Source organism: Phoca vitulina, unplaced genomic scaffold, assembly GCF_004348235.1.
Source record: "Phoca vitulina isolate PV1807 unplaced genomic scaffold, GSC_HSeal_1.0 scaffold5, whole genome shotgun sequence".
Classification (NCBI taxonomy): Eukaryota; Metazoa; Chordata; class Mammalia; order Carnivora; family Phocidae; genus Phoca; species Phoca vitulina.
The window spans coordinates 79,691,001-79,706,575 of NW_022589708.1; the positions used below are offsets into that span (position 1 = coordinate 79,691,001).

Genomic DNA, 15,575 nt, shown 5'->3' on the forward strand with positions numbered 1-15,575 from the left:
TGACTCTTGATCTCGGAGTTGTAAATCTGAGCCCCACGTTGGGAGTACAGATGACTTAAAAATAAAATCCTTAAAAAAAATAATTAGCCTATAATTTTACCAATGTAAATCAGCTATTTTACTTTCTTTTATTATTTTTTTAAAAAATCAGCTGTTTTTTTTTTTTTTTAAAGATTTTATTTATTTATTTGACAGAGACAGACAGCGAGAGAGGGAACACAAGCAGGGGGAGTAAGAGAGGGAGAAGCAGGCTTCCCACGGAGCAGGGAGCCCGATGCGGGGCTCGATCCCAGGACCCTGGGATGATGACCTGAGCCAAAGGCAGATGCTTAACGATTGAGCCACCCAGGCGCCCCTTAAATCAGCTATTTAAAAAAAAAAAAGAGTAGTTCTTTCCCAACTCAGTCATTTCCAGTACACATTTAAATAATTATACTGCAGAACATATGACAAGACACCTATTTGAAAATAATACTTAAAAACAATGTTTCTCTGGTTAAATTTCTTTTCATTAGATAAGCAAACTGAAAAAAGCAATAGTGATAGACTAGACCTATTAGATATTAAAGCATTTTATAAAATTACAATAATTAGACACATCAATGGAACAGAAGGGATGGTCCAGCAATAGATCCTAAAACACATGGGAATTTAGTAGATGATAAAGATGACATTTTAAGTCAATGGGAGGAAAAAGAATTATCCAATAAACGGTGTTGGGGAAAGTGGGTAGCTATCTGGAAAGGAATAAAGTTAGTTACATACTTCCCATCTTATACCAGGATAGATTCCAACTGGATGAAAAATTAAACGTAAACAAGAAACCATGAACAATTTTAAAAAATAAGTAAGAGGAAACTTTTAGGAAGCATAGTCTCTGAATAGGAAAGGTATTTCTAAGCATGATAACAAAACAAAACAATATAAAACAAAAACAAGAAACCCAAAGATCAAAAAATTTGACTGCATTAAGAAATCTGCATGGCAAAAAGATGATGAACCATAAAAGTGTCTTGTCCAAGATTTTATAATTAGCAGTATCATAGTGTGTAAATTAGCCCTAAAATAAGCTGATAACAAAAATACAAATGGCAAACTGGGACACAAATCTGTGCAACTCAAATTACAAACGGCTAATTTCCCTAATATCTATTTTTCCTGAAATAAATAAGGAAATGACTAGGGGCGCCTGGGAGACTCAGTTGGTTAAGCGTCTGCCTTCGTCTCAGGTCATGATCCCAGGGTCCTGGGATCGAGCCCCGCATCGGGCTCCCTGCTCTGTGGGGAAGCCTGCTTCTCCCTCTCCCTCTGCCTGCCACTTGCTCTCCCTGCTTGTGCTCTCTCTCTCTCTCTAATAAATGAAATCTTTAAAAAAAAATGACTAACATCACAATAACAAAGGTAAAAAAACATTAATAGATAACACATAGAGAAGAAGATATCTAGAGCTCTTAAGAATATGAAAACATGCTCATCTTCATTCACAAAGGAATGAAAATTAAAATATCACTAATACATTTCTCACCTGTCTGATGTGCAAAGATCAAACATTTGAATGATACACTGGGTTAAAGAGGGACAGAGTAAAAGCCTCTTGCATGCTAGTGATGCAATTGTGAATTGACATAACCTACACAGAGGGCAATTTGGTTAGAGCTAATTAAAATTTTCAGAATAGATTTACTTAGGTATAATTGATGTACAATAAACTGCATATTAAAGTGCATAATTTGAGGGGGACCTGGCTGGCTCAGTCAGTACAGCATGTGACTCCCGATCTCAGGGTCATGAGTTGGAGCCCCACACTGGGGGTAGAGTTTACTTAAAAAAAAAAAAAAAAGTGTATAATTTGGTGAGTTCTGACATGAGTATACATCATGAAACCATTATCACAATGAAGAGAATGAACATAACCACCACTCCCAAGATATTCCTGTGCCCTTTTGTAATCCATCTCATTCCCCCCTCGCTGTTGCCAGGCAACCACTATTTGCTTACAATAACTTCAGATTGGTTTACACGTATTTTGTATTAAAGGAATCATACAATTTCTATTTTTTGTTTGACTTCTTTTACTCAGCATAACTGTCTTGACATTCATCCATGTAGTTGCATGTATCAACAGTTAATTCCTTTTTATTGCTGAGTAGTATTCCATCATATGGCAATATCACAATTTGTTTATTCATTCATCTCCTGATGGTTGTTTCCAACTTCTGGCTACTACAAATGAGTACTCATGTAGAAATCTTTGAACACACACCTTCATTTCATTTGGCTGGGTCAAATGGTCAGTATAGGTTTTATTTTTTAAGAAACTGTCGAAGAGTTTCTAAAATGGTTGTGCCATTTTATACTTCTACCAGCAGCACATGGGAGTTAGTGTTCCACATCCTCGCCACATCTAGTACTGTCAGCCCCTTTTAGGCCATTCCAGTGGGTATGGAAAGGTATCTCATCGTGGCTCCAATTTGCATATTCTTATATGACTGATGAGGTTGAGCATCTTTTCATATGCTTGCTTGCCATCTGTATATCTTCTTTGGTAAAGTGTCCATTGAAATCTGTTCATTATTTTATTGGGTTACCTTATTATTGAATTGTAAGATTGCTTTATATATTTTAGATGTCTTTTTCAGATATGTTTTACAAATATTTTCTCACAAATGTGGTTGGCCCATTCATTTGCTTAATGGTATCTTCTGAAGAGCAAAAGTTTTTGATATTAATGAAGTCCAATTCACCAATTTTTTTAGTTTTTTTTTTTTAATTTAAGAAACCTCTGTCCAACACAAATTCATTAACATTTTCTCCTATATTTTCTTCCAGATATTCTAGCTTCAGTTGTTACATTCAAGGTCTATATTCAATCTTTGCACATGGTGTGAGCTAAGGATAGGTTCATTTTTGTTTGTTTGGTATATGGCCATCCAATTGTTCCAGAACCATTTGTTGAAAAAGATCACCCTTTCCCCATTGAATTGCCTTGACACCTTTGTAGAAAATCAGTTGACCCTATATATGTGGATATATTTCTAGACTCTCTACTCTGTTCCAACGGTTATATGTTTCAGTGGTGTTCCTGTGGTGCAGATGTCTATTTTACACTAATATCACACTCTCCTAATTACTGTAGCCTTATAATAAGTCTTGAAATCAGATAGTGTAAGGCGTCCAACGTTTTCTTCTTTTTCAAAGTTGTTTTGGCTAACCAAGATCCTTTACATTTACATATACAATTTAGAATCAGTGTGTCAATTTCTAAACAAAAAACTTGCTGGGACTTGGAGTTGGATTGAACTGAATCTATAGATTAATCTGAGGAGAATCAATATCTTAACAATACAGAGTCACTTAATCCAAGAACATTTATTTAGGTCTTCTTCAATTACAAATTTCTCAGCAATGTTTTATAATTTTCAGTGTACAGGTCCTGCTTATTTTGCCAAATTTGATTCTACGTATTTCCTATTTTCTATGATATTATAAGTGGTATTGATTTTTAAATTCCAATTTTTGATTGTTGCCAGTATACAGAAATCCAGTTGGTTTCTAATATTGACCTTGCATCCTATAACCTTGTCATTAGTTCTACTAGTCTTTCTATAGAATCTTTAAGATTTTCTACAGAAACAATTAGGTTGCTTATGAGTAAAGACAGCTCTACTTCTTCCTTTCCAATATGTATGCTTTATATATATATATATATGTATATATATATATACATGTGTGTATATATATGTGTGTGTGTGTATATATATAATAGATATATATACATATACACATTTTTTTCTGCTTTAGGTACCAGCTACAGTCTTCTATGCAATGTTGAACAGAAGTGGTAAGTTCAGACATCCTTTTTTTTAAAAGTACATCTGTTTAATTATATTATAATTATATTTTAACCATTAATGCAATATGTCTCAATAATTTCATTCCTATAATAAAAAAATAATGGTATAATGATGGTTTAAAGCTGGTTCAATTGCAGTTTTAGAGGCTTAATTATCAAAAGTGAAAATAGAAGACTATTAAAATAGCTAAAAAAATAACATGTCATAGTGCTAAATGTTTCTGTAACTATTGGTAAGGCTTACATCTAAATTTGATGCAGAATTCTTTTTTTTTAATTTTAAATTTAAATTCAATTTAGTTAACAATACTGTATTATTAGTTTCAGGGGTAGAATTTAGTGATTCATCATTTGCATATAACTCCCAGTGTTCATCACATCAAGTGCTCTCCTTAATGCCCATCACCCAATTATCCCTTTCTCCCAAACACCTTCCCTCCAGCAACCTTCAGTTTGTTTCCAAGAGTTCAGCATCTCTTACAACTTGCCTCCTTCTTTAATTTTATTTACTTTATTTTTCCTTCCCATCCCCTATGTTCATCTGTTTTGTTTCTTAAATTCCACATATGAGTGAAATCATATGGTATTTGTCTTTCTCTGACTGACTTCACTTAGCATAATACCCTCTAGTTTTATACACATCATTGCAAATGGCAAGATTTCATTCTTTTTGATGGTTGAGTAATATTCCATTGTGTGTGTGTGTGTGTGTGTGTGTGTGTGTGTGTGTGTGTACACACCACATCTTCTCGATCCATTCATCTGTCAATGGACATCTGGGCTCCTTCCATAGTTTGGCTATTGTGGACATTGCTGCTATAAACATTGTAGTGCAGGTGCCCCTTCCAATCACTATGTTTGTATCCTTTGGGTAAATACCTAATAGTGCAATTGCTGGTCATAGGGTAATTCTATTTTAACTTCTTGAAGAACCTTCATACTGTTTTCCAGAGTGGCTGCACTAGTTTGCATTCCCACCAACAATGTAAGAGGGTTCCCTTTTCTCTGCATCCTTGCCAACATCTGTTGTTTCCTGAGTTTTTAATTTCAGCCATTCTGACTGGTGTGAGGTGGTATTTCATTGTGGTTTTGATTTGTATTTCCCTGATGATGAGTGATGTTGAGCATTTTTTCATGTTTCTGTTGGCCATTTGTATGTCTTTTTTGGAGAAATGTCTGTTCGTGTATTCTGCCCATTTCTTGATTGGATTATTTGTTCTTTGGGTGTTGAGTTTGATAAGTTCTTTATAGGTTTTGGATACTAGCCCTTTATCTGAAAGACATTTGCAAATATATTCTTCCATTCTATTGGTTGTCTTTTGGTTTTGTTGATTATTTCCTTCACTGTGCAGAAGTTTTTATCTTGATGAAGTCCCAATTGTTCATTTTTGCTTTTGTTTCCCTTGCCTCTGGAGACGTCTCTTCCAATCCATGAGCATGGAATGCTTTTTCCATTTCTTTGTGTTTTCCTCAATTTGTTTCATTAGTATTTGTTAGTTTTCAGAGTACAGATCTTTTACCTCTTTGGTTCAGTTTTTCACAGGTATCTTATGGTTTTTGGTACAATTGTAAATGGAATTGAATCCTTGATTTCTCTTTCTGCTACTTCATTATTAGTGTACAGAAATGCAACAGACTTCTGTGTGTTGATTTTATATCCTGCAACTTTGCTGAATTCCTGTATCAGTTCTAATAATTTTTTGGTAGAGTCTTTCTGGTTTTATACATAGAGTATCATGTTGTCTGAGAAAAGTGAAAGTTTGACTTCTTCCTTGCTGATTGGGATGCCTTTTATTTCTTTTTGTTGTCTGATTGCTGAGGCTAGGAGTTCTGGTACTATGTCGCTCTCTCCCTCTTTCTGTCTCTCTCAAATAAATAAATAAAATCTTAAAAAAAAAAATGTTTTGGGGCGCCTGGGTGGCTCAGCTGGTTAAGCGACTGCCTTTGGCTCAGGTCGTGATCCCAGCGTCCTGGGATTGAGTCCCGCATCAGGCTCCTTGCTCAGCAGGGAGCCTGCTTCTCCCTCTACTGCTCCCTCTGCTTGTGCTCTCTCTCTCTCAAATAAATAAAATATTAAAAAAAATAAAAAAAATAAAATAAATGTTTGGTAGAATTCCCCTGGGAAGCCATCTGGCCCGGGACCCTTGTTTGTTTGGGAGGTTTTTGATTACTGATTCAATTTCTTTGCTGGTTGGGGTCTGTTCAGATTTTCTATTTCATCCTGTTTCAGATTTGGTAGTTTATATGTTTCTAGGAATTTATCCATTTCTTCCAGATTGCCTAATTTGTTGGCATATATTGCTCATAATATTCTCTTGTAATTGTTTGTATTTCTTTGGTGTTGGTTGTGATCTGTCCTCTTTCATTCATGATTTTATTTATTTGGGTCCTTTCTCTTTTCTTTTTGATAAGTCTGGCTAGGGGTTTATCAATGTTGTTAACTGTTTCAAAGAACTAGCTCCTACTTTTCATTGATCTGGGTTTTTTTTTAAATTTCTATATCATTTATTTCTGCTCTAATCATTATTATTTCCTTTCTCCTATTGGATTTAGGCTTTGTTTTCTGTTCTTTTCCCAGCTCATTTAGGTGTAAGGTTAGGTTGTGTATTTGAGACTTTTCTTCCTTCTTGAGGAAGGCCTGTATTGCTACTGAGCATCTTTTTGTGTGCTTACTGACCATTCATATATCTTCTTTGTAGAAATATCTATTCAAGTCCTTTGCCCTATTTTTATTTTTATTTGTTTTTTTTTTAATTTTTTAAAAAATTTTATTATGTTATGTTAGTCACCATACATCATTGGTTTTTGATGTGGTGATCCACGATCCATTGTTTTCGTATAACACCCAGTGCTCCATGCAGTACGTGCCCTCCTTAATACCCATCACCGGGCTAACCAATCCCCCCTCCCCCTCCCCTCTAAAACCCTGTTTGTTTCTCAGAGTCCATAGTCTCTCATGGTTCATCTCTCCCTCCAATTCCCCCCCCCCACTTTTCCCTTCCTTCTCCTAATGTCCTCCATGCTATACCTTATGTTCCACAAATAAGTGAAACCATATGATAATTGACTTTCTCTGCTTGACTTATTTCACTTAGCATAATCTCCTCCAGTCCCATCCATGTTGATGTAAAAGTTGGGTATTCATCCTTTCTGATGGCTGAGTAATATTCCATTGTATATATGGACCACATCTTCTTTATCCATTCATCTGTTGAAGGGCATCTCGGCTCCTTCCACAGTTTGGCTATTGCGGACATTGCTGCTATGAACATTGGGGTGCATGTGGCCCTTCTTTTCACTACATCTGTGTCTTTGGGGTAAATACCCAGTAGTGCAATTGCTGGGTCATAGGGTAGCTCTATTTTTAAATTTTTAAGGAACCTCCACACTGTTTTCCAAAGTGGCTGTACCAACTTGAATTCCCACCAACAGTGTCAGAGGGTTCCCCTTTCTCCACAACCTCTCCAACATTTGTTGTTTCTTTCCCTGTCCATTTTTGCCATTCTAACTGCTGTAAGGTGGTATCTCAATGTCGTTTTGATTTGGATTTCCCTGATGGCTAATGATGATGAACATTTTTTCATGTGTCTGTTAGCCGTTTGTATGTCTTCTTCAGAGAAGTGTCTTTTCATATCTTCTGCCCACTTTTTGACTTTATTATTTGTTTTTTGGGTGTTGAGTTTGAGAAGTTCTTTATAGATCTTGGATACCAGCCCTTTATCTGTAGTGTCATTTGCAAATATCTTCTCCCATTCTGTGGGTTGCCTCTTTGTTTTGTTGACTGTTTCCTTTGCTGTGCAGAAGCTTTTTATCTTGATGAAGTCCCAAAAGTTCATTTTTGGTTTTGTTTCACTAGCTTTTGGAGATGTATCTTGAAAGAAGTTGCTGTGGCTGATGTCAAAGAGGTTACTGCCCTATGTTCTCCTCTAGGATTTTGATGGATTCCTGTCTCACATTGAGGTCTTTCATCCACTTTGAGTTTATCTTTGTGAATGGTGTTAGAGAATGGTCGAGTTTCATTCTTCTGCATGTGGCTGTCCAATTTTCCCAGCACCATTTATTGAAGAGACTGTCTTTTTTCCATTGCAAGTTTTTTCCTGCTTTGTCAAAGATTATTTGACCATAGAGTTGAGGGTCCATATTGGGGTTCTCTATTCTGTTCCATTGGTCTATATGTCTGTTTTTGTGCCAGTACCATGCTGTCTTGGTGATCACAGCCTTGTAATACAGCTTGAAATTGGGCAACGTGATGCCCCCAGTTTTGTTTTTCTTTTTCAACATTTCCTTCCTTTGCCCTATTTTTAAAAATGTTTTTAAAGATTTATTTTTCATTTGAAAGAGACAAAGGCGGGGAGGGGCAGAGGGAAAGAATCTTCAAGCAGACTCCCTGCTGAGCATGGAGCCTGACATAGGGTTTGCTCTCACAACCCATGAGATTGTGATGTGAGCCAAAACCAAGAGTCAGATGCCAAACTGACTGAGCCACCCAGGCGCCCCGCCCTATTTTTGAACTGGGTTATTTGTTTGGTTGTTGTTGAGTTTTAGGAGTTCTATATATTCTGGATATTAATCCCTTCAGGTATATCACTTTCAAATATTTTCTCCCTATCTGTGGGTTATCTTTTTATTCTGTGGATAGTGTCTTTTGATGTACAAAATGTTTTAAATTTTCAGGAAGTCTAATTTCTCTGTTTTTTTCTTTTGTTACTTGTGTCAGATCATTGTTAAATCCAACGGGTGAAGATTTGTCCTATATTTCTTCTAGGAATTATATTGTTTTAGGCCTCATATATAGGTCATAGATCCACTTTGAGTTAATTTCTATATATGATAGTAGGTAAGGGTCCAGTATCATTCTTTTACATGTGGATCTCCAGTTTTCCCAGCATCATTTGTGCTTTCCCCAGTGAATGGTCTTGGTAACTTTGTCAAAAATCACTTGACCACATATGCAAGGGTTTATTTCTGGGCTCTCTAATCTATTCCATTCGTCTATAAAAGTCTGTCTTTATACCACTATCCCACTGCTTTGATTACTGTAACACTGGAGCAAGTTTTGAAATCAGTGAGTGATTTCAAAGTGTGAGTCCTCCAGTGTTGTTCTTTTTCAAGATTGTTTTGGCTATTTGGACTACCTTGAGATTTCATTTGAATTCCAGGGTGGATTTTTCTATTTCTGCAATAACATTGCTGAGCTTTTGATAGAGATTGCATTGAATCTATAGATTGCTTTGGTTAATACTGACACTTTTAATAATATTAAGTCTTCCACTGTCCTATCTTCAAGTTCATTGCTTCTTTCTTCTGCCTGCTCAAATCTGCCTTTGAATCCCTCTAGTGAATTTTTCATTTCAGGTATTGTACTTTTTAGCTCCAGAATTTCTTCTTGGTTTCTTTTTAAGTCTTCTGTCTCTTTATTGATATTTCCATTTCATTCATTCATCATTTTCTTGACTTTCTCCACATCTTTCTTTAGTTCTCTGAGCACCTTTAAGATCACTGTTTTAAAATCTTTGTCTAATATATCTGCCATTTTGTCTTTTTCAGGGACAGTTCCCATTGTTTCATTTTTTTCTTTGTTTGGGCTGTACTTTCCTGTTTCTTTGTATGCTTATGATTTTTCCCCTTGAACACTGAATATTTGAATCTAATAAATGTGGTAAATCTGGATATGAGATTCTCTCCCTTCCTCAGTATTTGTTGTATTTTTATTATTCTTTTCTCTTTCTTAATTGTTTTAGGCTGTCTCTGTGGTAAGGATCAGCCTGAAGTATAAACTTAATGTCTTTCTTAAGTCTTTTCTGAGCCTTTCCTCGGGTATGGGCAGTTACTTTTTAATTATCACCATATAGGAGTTGTTTTTGCATTCAAAAACTAGTCTTCAGTGTCTGACTCCCAAAAGGGGAAGAGCAAAAAATGAGCAGGGGGAGTAAAGGTGCAGCTCTTTAAATCCCCTGGAATTTGCTTCTGCCAAAGGAGGAGGGGCTTGCAACAACAGGGGAGGTGCACCAAAGGCTGCCTACCTCTTTATTTACTAGTTGGGACACAGTCATTTCCCCAGCCCTGCCACTGCCCATCTGTTCGGTGGTGGCCACTGTTGCTCTTCTCTCTAGTAGGACCTATGTGACCAGAGAAGTGAATTCAGAAAAAGAGTGGAAACAGGATTTTCAGAAGTTATTATCCCTCTCTCCTTGCTTTAAAGACAACTGTAAGATAAAACAAAACAAAAATTCTGCATGGAGAATTTGAGGAAACATTTATGGTCTTGTTTTGTTGTTGCTGTGTTGTTATTTACCATCTCAGATTATGATCTTATGAACAAAGTAAGCAAATGACATTTAATGTGTTTTTATATTCTTAATTGACATAATAACTTCAAAATGGATCAAAGAAAATGAATGTTGCATATATTATATTTTCCCAAAATTCCTCTCAAATTTTTTCCTTAGATTCTAAATTCCTAAATTTTGGCAATTTTATTCTGCTAACCCAGATACCTAAGGGTCTTATTAGCACTGTTTTGTTCCTTTGGTTTTGAATATGCCTTTCAATTCTATGGGAGTCACATTTTTCAATCCTATTTCTGGCTACAAAGGCCACAGTATAAAGCACTATAACCTTTAAGAATTATTAGTGGTGAATTTAGATTCTCAGATAGGACTTTTATCTCTACTTTCATGATGAACCTATTAATTACTTAGAGTAAGTGACTTTAGTTTCTTGTATGACAGTTTATTTGTCTATGAATGAAGCCAAATCACAGTTGTTCCCCTTTGGTACTTTACAGCTACATTTATGTATGGTGAATTTCTCAGTCATGTAACAGCTTTTTTATAAATGTGCAAATATTTTCCATTTTGAGGGAAACAACAGTTTCTGTGTATACAAGCAATAAGGGTGATATTTTAAACAAAGCGTTCCCCTCACAATCCTACAAATATGGAAACACAATATTAATTTATTTGGTAATTAACATTTACCTGTGCCACACTGGTATCTGGTTGCTCCTCCTGCCAGCTCATGTATGGAAGAAAATCTACATCTTCTTTGGCAATAAGTTCCAAAATATTTGGAATATTAGGAGAAGGTGACTCCTTACCATCCTATATTGAATCGTAATTAGGTAAAAACAAAACAGACATTATCAAATTCAGTGATTACTATACATTCTAAAGCCTAGTGAATCCTTAGTTTGACATATGTGTGGGTGTCAGATTAGATTGTTTGTCCTGGGCCACAAGGGAGGGAGAAAGAGTCTAAAAACACAAGTTTGCTCAGTTGAGTGGCTTTCCTTTTTATTGAGCTGGGTGTGGGAGCCGTGGTAAGTGCCTTCTGTGGGTTTTCCTTTTAAGCTTATGAAAGAGAAAGGGCCTCTCACAGGGTAAGGGAAGCTCAGGCCCTTTCTATTTGTTGAGGGCCTTGCATTAGTAAAAGATGAGAAACGCCAAAATGCAATAAAATCAGTGTATTTCAGAAATACACATATAACTAAGTAATAATTTATAACATTAAAAATATAACATATGTGACCCACTTAGAGAGATGATAATGAGCCCTTCATGAATGTGAGGCCCTGGTTTGATGGTCCTCCCTGCCTCTCCCCTCCCTGCTCTTCACAAGCCATGAATGTAGATATTGTCAGTAACAGTCAGAGCAAGAGTAATTTTCTTAATATGTAAATAAAAATGAAATAACCATGAATTAACAAATACATACCCTTTTCTCAACTGCCACAAAGCTTGTAAATTGTGTTATGAGAGAGTTTTCTTTACTGAGTTTAATAATCAGAGATTTTAAGATTTGCTTCTTCATCTAAAATACAATCAAACAAATGAAGTCACATCTTATTTTATTTTTCACTGTTTAGCTATGTATGACCAATAAAACAATTATTAAATAGTCAACAAATGTTTTTCTATAAAATAAACCATTTTATAATTAGTATTTCAAATTAAATTGAGTCAATTGCCCTGTCTAAATGTCTAGAGTAGGTGACTCAACATCCTCTGAAAAATAGGATCAAGTGACTGGCTAAGTCATATAAAAAAACAATTCATATTTATATAGCTCTTTATGGTTACAAAGAACTCTCACTCTCAAGTGTGGTGAGTTTCTGCATTCTTTTACAGACAGTCCATGCCTCCCATTTTAAAGATGAAGAATCCAAGGTGTGGAGATGTGGAGTGACTTGTTCAAAACCATTTGGTGGCAGGGCTGGTCAGTTGCCCCCAGAGATAAAAAGGCCTTAAGTAAGGCACCTGGGTGGCTCAGTCGGTTAAGCATCTTGGTTTCAGCTTGGGTCATGGTCCCAGGGTCCTGGGATCGAGTCTCACATTGGGCTCCCTGCTCAGCGGGGAGTCTGCTTCTCCCTCTACCCTTTCCCCAGTTCGTGATCTCTCTCTCTCTCTCAAATAAATAAATAAAATTAAAAAAAAAAAGGCCTTAAGTAAAACAGGACACAAGGCTGCTAATCCAAGGGCAGCAAAGGAGTACAATGAAAACACAAGGCCATCTATCACCTGCTGTGACTGCATTAACAGCCAGGGGAGGTACTCTGGTTCCTTCTTTCTGGGAGGGCACTGAGCACCACTGCTCCTAAGCTCATTTAAGTTCACAGCTACAGAGGCACCAGGCCATCAGGTGGGCTGGCTGAGTGGGACCCCTGCCGGGGGCCTCATCAGGTCAGTGAAGAAGGAGCAGGGTGGGCTTTGGCTCTACTGTGTGTTTTTAGGCTGCTCACCCGCCTGTCCTGCACCTGGGCTCCTTCATCACTAAGATGAGAATACCAACGCCTACAGTGTATGAGATCTGAGGTGATATTTATGACAGGCACTCAGCAAACATTCTCAGAGCCCTCCTCTGGCCTCTTTCTGATGAGTAAAATGATCACAGAATTCTTAGGAAACCCATGACATCTGTTCTTTCATTAATTCATTCAACAGACATTTACTGAGCACCCTGGACCCCAGGCGCAGAAAGTACAGATACAATGATGAATGCCCCCATACCATGTTTCTCCATCCAACTATCCTCACTTTACATTTCCATGGATAAATCAATTTAAGAAGGATGAAGAACAATGAAAAGAGCAAACCTCATGATTTGTTTCATTTTCATGGAGAATGCCATCTTCATAATCTCGGATCAGAGCTCGTGCTGTCAGCTTGTGGATCATCTGTGTTTAAGCAGCAAAGGGGAAAAAAAGATTCAATGGCTTCTAATTAAAGTCTTACTTAGAAAAACCACTTTTAAAATTGAGGTATAATAGTACATACAATAAAATTCACCCCTAAAAACTAAGTGTTTAGTTTGATGAGTTGTAACAAATGTATACAGCTGTGTGACCACCACTGAAATAAAGATACAGAAGAGTTCCTTCACTTTCAAAAGTGAAGGGCACTCCTCATGCCCCTTGCTGTCACCTCCAGCCCCTGGCACCCACTCATCTGTTTTCTATGCCTACAGTTTTGCTTCTTCCATAAAAGGGCATTTTTGTCAATTCAATTTATTTCAAAAATTTTAAACTGTTCTTCTACTGTAGGAAGAGTCAGCTTAGTGTTGTGATGCCTAACTGTGAATGTGACCTCCACTCTGAAGGGCAGGGGCAGCAAAACATGCCCTGGGAAGTGCAAGGTGAAGGACTGCCCCCTTCCTCTCCAATGACTAACAAACACAACTGATTTTAATAGCAATGTCTGCTTACAATGATAATTCCAACTCTTGTAATTTTGTTATCAATAAGGCCACAATTCACAGAGGAAGTACAACTATAAAAACTGCAATTTTATGGAAAATGACCTCTTCCTAGGTAAAATCCTTTTACTTATTAATTTCCCCCTTAGATTCAATTTTTAAAACAATATGAAGATTCCCTTAAGTTCTAGACATATATCACTGGCAAATAGTAAGTTATAATTATTGAATCAGGGCCAGAAAGTAAGCCATATTTTATTAGAAAAAAGAAAAACAAAAAATCTGCAATATCTGGGAAATAGTTTATCTGGCCATGCAAAGACTCCCATGAATAAAGCTACATATATATAGTATAGATAGGTTAGGGACTTTCCAGGTCTGACTCTAATAGATTAAGTACTAATGCAAATACTACAAATTTTTTGGTGATAATTAATTTGCTTTTAATCCAAAAGTAGAAATAACAAAGACATTCTCAGTATATGTTTACTCTTAGTTCAGTACTGTCATACCTAATATTTCAAAATAACACAGGTTGATCTGTGGCCCTTAATTTTTATCATGTCACAAACAACTTCGAGAACCTCCCTAAAAAATGTTCACATATAAAATACCAAATTTAATTGCAGTTAGTCATATCCACTGATGCCCATATGGATACACCTAGACCCAAGAACACCAGAAGAAGAACTGTTGCATCAGAAACTGAATGAAAGTGTCCTCGTTTGTACAGATAACAATCCTCCATATCATATTGTGTACTGAAGTGTCAGAACAGAAAAAAAAGAACAACAAAGGAAGTACATGGAGCATTAGATATGAAAATATAAAATTATTACAACTTTCAAAGAGTGAGTTCATAGTTAAAGTTTTGAATCTTACAGTTCCAGTTGTCTTCTGAAGTTCGGTAGTTGATACTACTGTAGAAAATTCTTTCTCTTGAATCAATGCACAAAGAGTTGCCTGAAATGGGGGTGGGGTGGAATCCCTTATTAGCTTTTTCACTCCATAGTGTCTTAGTTAGTTTCACCGTGATTTTCTCTTTCCTTTTAATGGAAATTAAAAGGCTCCCCAGTATCCCTAGTTAAATAACCATTAGGTTTCCAGAAGGAGAAAATTTGCCAGCATATTATGATTTGAGGGGGGAGAGGGAAGAAAAGAGAAAGAAAAGAAAAAGAAAACTGTTGGCAACATATGTAGCTCTTCCCATAGTAAAACAAGCTCTGTGGTTCCTTACCTGTGTACAATGAGGAATAAATCCATAGACAAGGAGTCGCTCATTGTGGAACAAGGACTGCACCTGGGCTGGAGCCAGCAGAGGCTCAGGTGCATCTGTACTTAGTTGCTGCCATTTGACAGAGACAGAGTGGCAACTTGGAGAATGTAACCTAGTCATTTGGTCTTCTATCTATAAGAGATGAATTATTTCTCTTTCAGTGTTATGTCCAGAAAATAGTTACTTAACACTTAAAATAATTTTACATTCTATCTTTTGGGATTTGTAGCTCTTTGCTTTTGTTTTTGTTTTTCTCCTTCCTGCTCAGGGTACTTTTTCAAAAAGATTTTAAATAGAATTCTTAATAATAGCATTGGCACATAATTTAATACGTAAGACATCCCCAAATTATTCCATTAGTTAATTACTAATATACAACTCTGACAGGGAGTAGATTCCAGTTATAAAAATTAATCCTATAAAGGACTTGAATAGACATTTCTCCAAAGAAGATATACAAATGGCCAATGAACACATGAAAAGATATTCAACATTACTAGTCATTAGGGAAATGCAAATCAGAACCCCAATGGGATACAACTTCACACCCTATGATGGTTATTATAAAACAAAAACCCAAACCAGAAAACAAGTGCTATCAATTATGTAGAAAAATTGGAACCCTAGTACATTGCTCATGGGAATGTAAAATGGTGCAGCCACTGTGAACAACAGTATAACAGTTCCTAAAAAACTAAACACAGAATTGCCATATGATCCAGAAATTCCACTTCTGTTATATACCTAAAATAA

At 36.3% G+C, this 15,575-nt stretch overlaps 1 protein-coding gene across 2 annotated transcripts in view; it reads right to left on the bottom strand.

Annotated features, from left to right (window-relative positions):
* The window catches only part of PARP4 (poly(ADP-ribose) polymerase family member 4), a 103,895-nt gene that overhangs the window by 24,513 nt on the left and 63,807 nt on the right, over positions 1 to 15,575 (bottom strand). The window contains exons 26-31 of one of the 2 annotated variants that reach the window (XM_032403407.1): positions 14,784 to 14,954; positions 14,429 to 14,509; positions 12,948 to 13,028; positions 11,570 to 11,665; positions 10,834 to 10,956; positions 9,877 to 9,972 (exon numbers count right to left, since the gene is read on the bottom strand). In XM_032403407.1, the coding sequence (XP_032259298.1) occupies positions 9,877 to 9,972; positions 10,834 to 10,956; positions 11,570 to 11,665; positions 12,948 to 13,028; positions 14,429 to 14,509; positions 14,784 to 14,954 (648 nt within the window). The remainder of the gene's footprint in view (positions 1 to 9,876; positions 9,973 to 10,833; positions 10,957 to 11,569; positions 11,666 to 12,947; positions 13,029 to 14,428; positions 14,510 to 14,783; positions 14,955 to 15,575) is intronic. The other variant, XM_032403408.1, reaches the window with a different exon arrangement.